General features: G+C 47.9%; 1 protein-coding gene across 1 annotated transcript; it reads left to right on the top strand.

Moving 5' to 3' along the window:
* Positions 1–735: 735 nt before the first annotated feature.
* LOC144741614 (E3 ubiquitin-protein ligase TRIM62-like) lies at positions 736–3,038 on the top strand (the record flags this gene model as incomplete). The annotated part of the gene is given in 5 exon segments (XM_078624115.1): positions 736–775; positions 777–852; positions 2,488–2,522; positions 2,524–2,590; positions 2,593–3,038. Coding segments are annotated over 5 exon segments (664 nt in total), but the record flags the coding sequence as incomplete, so codon positions are not given.

The raw sequence follows: 3,038 nt of genomic DNA on the forward strand, positions 1-3,038 counted from the left end.
CCTATGTCAAGATGCATTGCTGATGAGTTGTTTGTATTTATTGTGTTTATGTTAACTATCTCATAGTCTATTGCTGAAATATGTATATTAATATGCTATGTGGTAGTGCAGTCATGAAAGGCCCCGTTCAGACTTCCACCCTGTACTTATCCTCACAGAAAGCGGCTGTGGGAAACTCTGGATGAACATGTTTTAGACGTTTGACTTCTTAATTAATTAATACAGATATGTGAATTTGCCCACTCTTGCTAAAAGGCTGTTTTTCATCCTCGGTCCCCGGGTAGATGGATGTTCCTGATCAAAAGAAGCCAACACAACGATCAAAGCACTCACGACCCCCAAACCATCATCGCAGACTTTCACACAGGAATCTTCTTTTTCCTTTGCATTTGACACTTGTAAACTGAACGGTGGCCGTGATTGGAACGGCTCTTAACAGCAACAGGATCTCAAGGAAAAAATACAATCAGTACGCTCTCCTCTTCTCACATTTCAGTGCTCTAACGCCACCCACAGCAGCTTACCTGAAACCCAAGCTCCATGTAGGAGTTCGCCAAGTGACTCATGCATCATACTGTAACCACATGAGAGCATCGTCATCAGCCCCCGCTCACTGCTGCAGTCATCTCTGGTGCTGGCACATGTCAGATGGATTCCTTGAATCATTCCCATCTTTGTATGGTAAAAGCGGATAAGTGGATCCAAACTAGTATTGATCGGCTTTTTCTGTTTCAGGATCAAAGGGAAAATCCATGAGACCAATCTGACTTATGAAGGACTTCCCGACATCCAAGTACATGGGGCCCCTACAGTACACAATATGGAAGTCTCTGTTCCAGGACGTTTCTCCAGGTATGTGTGTGGAAGGTGTAGGGTCACAGATGTTCAAAGGTTCTTCTTTAATTCCCCTCATCAGCAGGTATGAAACCTGAAGCAGAAATACAAATATATACTGTACTGTGTGCATATATTCGTACCTATGATTCACATTCCTGAGATGAAACCATGGAATGGTTCACAACTGCCATGAACTCGTATGTGAACCATCTGTTTAACCAGAGTGTGTAGACACGTTTATTGGAGCATGATGGTCGGACCTGTGACGGGTTCTAATCCCGCTGCCTGCAGCCATCAAGCCTTCGTAGGAGACGATTTAAAATAATAGAGAGGAATTTTGTCCCTCCCCCTCGTCAGTTCTCCCATTTTGGTGTGCTGGTGGCTGCGGGAGGCCTGGCAGGTTGTTGGCTTCCCGTGATCGGCTGCCAAATGGAACAATTGGTTCCGATCCATCACCAGCGATAGCCAGAGATGGGAACAAAGCATGATCCCCTCAGCCCTTCATCCCTCACTGTCTGAAGAGGGACTAACGACCAGCGTCTAGCCCTGTGCTCCCTCCCCCCATGTGGTCTCTCTGCACATGTTTGTATTCTTGTCTGTCGGAGGCACTCAGGTTATAAAATTTTCATGACTTGATCGCAACAAACACCGGAGCCGTCACCGACCAAGGAAGGAACCGTCCTGTCGGCTGGCTGCTCACCACATGTTTCACCTCCATTTATCCCAGCTGATTGAACGCCACAGGAGCTGGACTAATGCCGCTTGCTCTTTCTTGAATCTGTTCTTTGGAGCAGGAGGACCAGTGGATCACTCAGCTTAAGACCTGAATGCTGTTGGTGCAGAGACTGGTGCAGCTTCCTCCCATCTATTTAATTACTGCTGCACTGTGTTGTTTGCTCTTTTGTGTGGAATGAGATCCTCAGACTGAGCTACTGTCAGACACCGAGATGAATTTGCTTTGAAGCCTTGGGTTTAAACACGGAGGTGAAAACAGATGATAAAAAATGTATTCTGCTGCACTCACGGTTTCGTTTCCCTGAAATAAGAGGCGAGCAGCACTTGGGTGCGCCGTTCAGTAACAAGCCGTCAGTCATCTTTTACCACAGGGCACGGCTGTGATCACCTGCTGCAACGCCTCCGCTGTCGGTCTAACCTAAACACTGTCGGCCTTTTCTCTGGAATCTTCCCCATGGGGTGGAACCTCTATGGTGCAATTTATTTTAGTGCAATTAATTATCAACTATTGCATAATCTTACATTCATCAGTAAAATGATGAAGACATTGACTTGTATTGTGATATAAAGGAATAGAATGGAATTTAATGATTTCTTGGGCAGAATCTGTTTAGTGGAAAAGACATCAGGTCGCATTCAGAAATGTATGAAAAGAAATCAACATGTAATTTATCCGTCTGTGTGAGGAATCTTTCTACGAAGATGTTTCATGTTTTTGATAGATTTTCTTGTACCTCCAGACCTGTCTCCCACTTTAGCAGTGACCTCATGTCTTTTCAGCTCATTGACACCATGTTTGAACGTCTCCATTTCCTGCTTTCTATGTGACAATACACGTCGTCTTCAGCATTTTTCCCGCCTCTTTCTTGAAACACTCATCTGACTTGTTTGGTTTTCTTTGTCCATGTTCCGCAGTGCCAGCAGCTCTGACCCTTGACCCCATCACAGCCCCACCAAAGACTGATCCTGTCAGATGACTGTACCATTGTGGCTTACGGGAACCTCCACCCGCAGCCACTCCAGACTCCCCGCGCCGCTTTGACGTGGAGGTGTCCGTTCTGGGCGCGGAGGGCTTTGTGTCCGGCGTCCATTACTGGGAGGTGATGGTGTCGGAGAAGACCCAGTGGATGATCGGCGTGGCTAACGAGACGGTCAGCCGCAAGGGCAGCATCCAGATCCAGCCCAGCCGCGGCTTCTACTGCATCGTCATGCACGACGGGAACCAGTACAGCGCCTGCACCGAGCCCTGGACCCGTCTGAATGTCAAGAGCAAGCTGGAGAAGGTGGGGGTGTACCTGGACTACCACAAAGGGCTGCTCATCTTCTACAACGCAGACGACATGTCCTGGCTCTACACCTACCGCGAGAAGTTCCCAGCCAAGGTCTTCCCCTATTTCAGCCCTGGCCAGAGCCACGCCAACGGCAAGAACGTGCAGCCGCTGCGCATCAACACGGTCCGCCTGTAA

The sequence above is a fragment of the Lampetra planeri genome, unplaced genomic scaffold (genome assembly GCF_965212315.1).
Source record: "Lampetra planeri unplaced genomic scaffold, kcLamPlan1.2.h2 scaffold_621, whole genome shotgun sequence".
NCBI classification, from domain to species: Eukaryota; Metazoa; Chordata; class Hyperoartia; order Petromyzontiformes; family Petromyzontidae; genus Lampetra; species Lampetra planeri.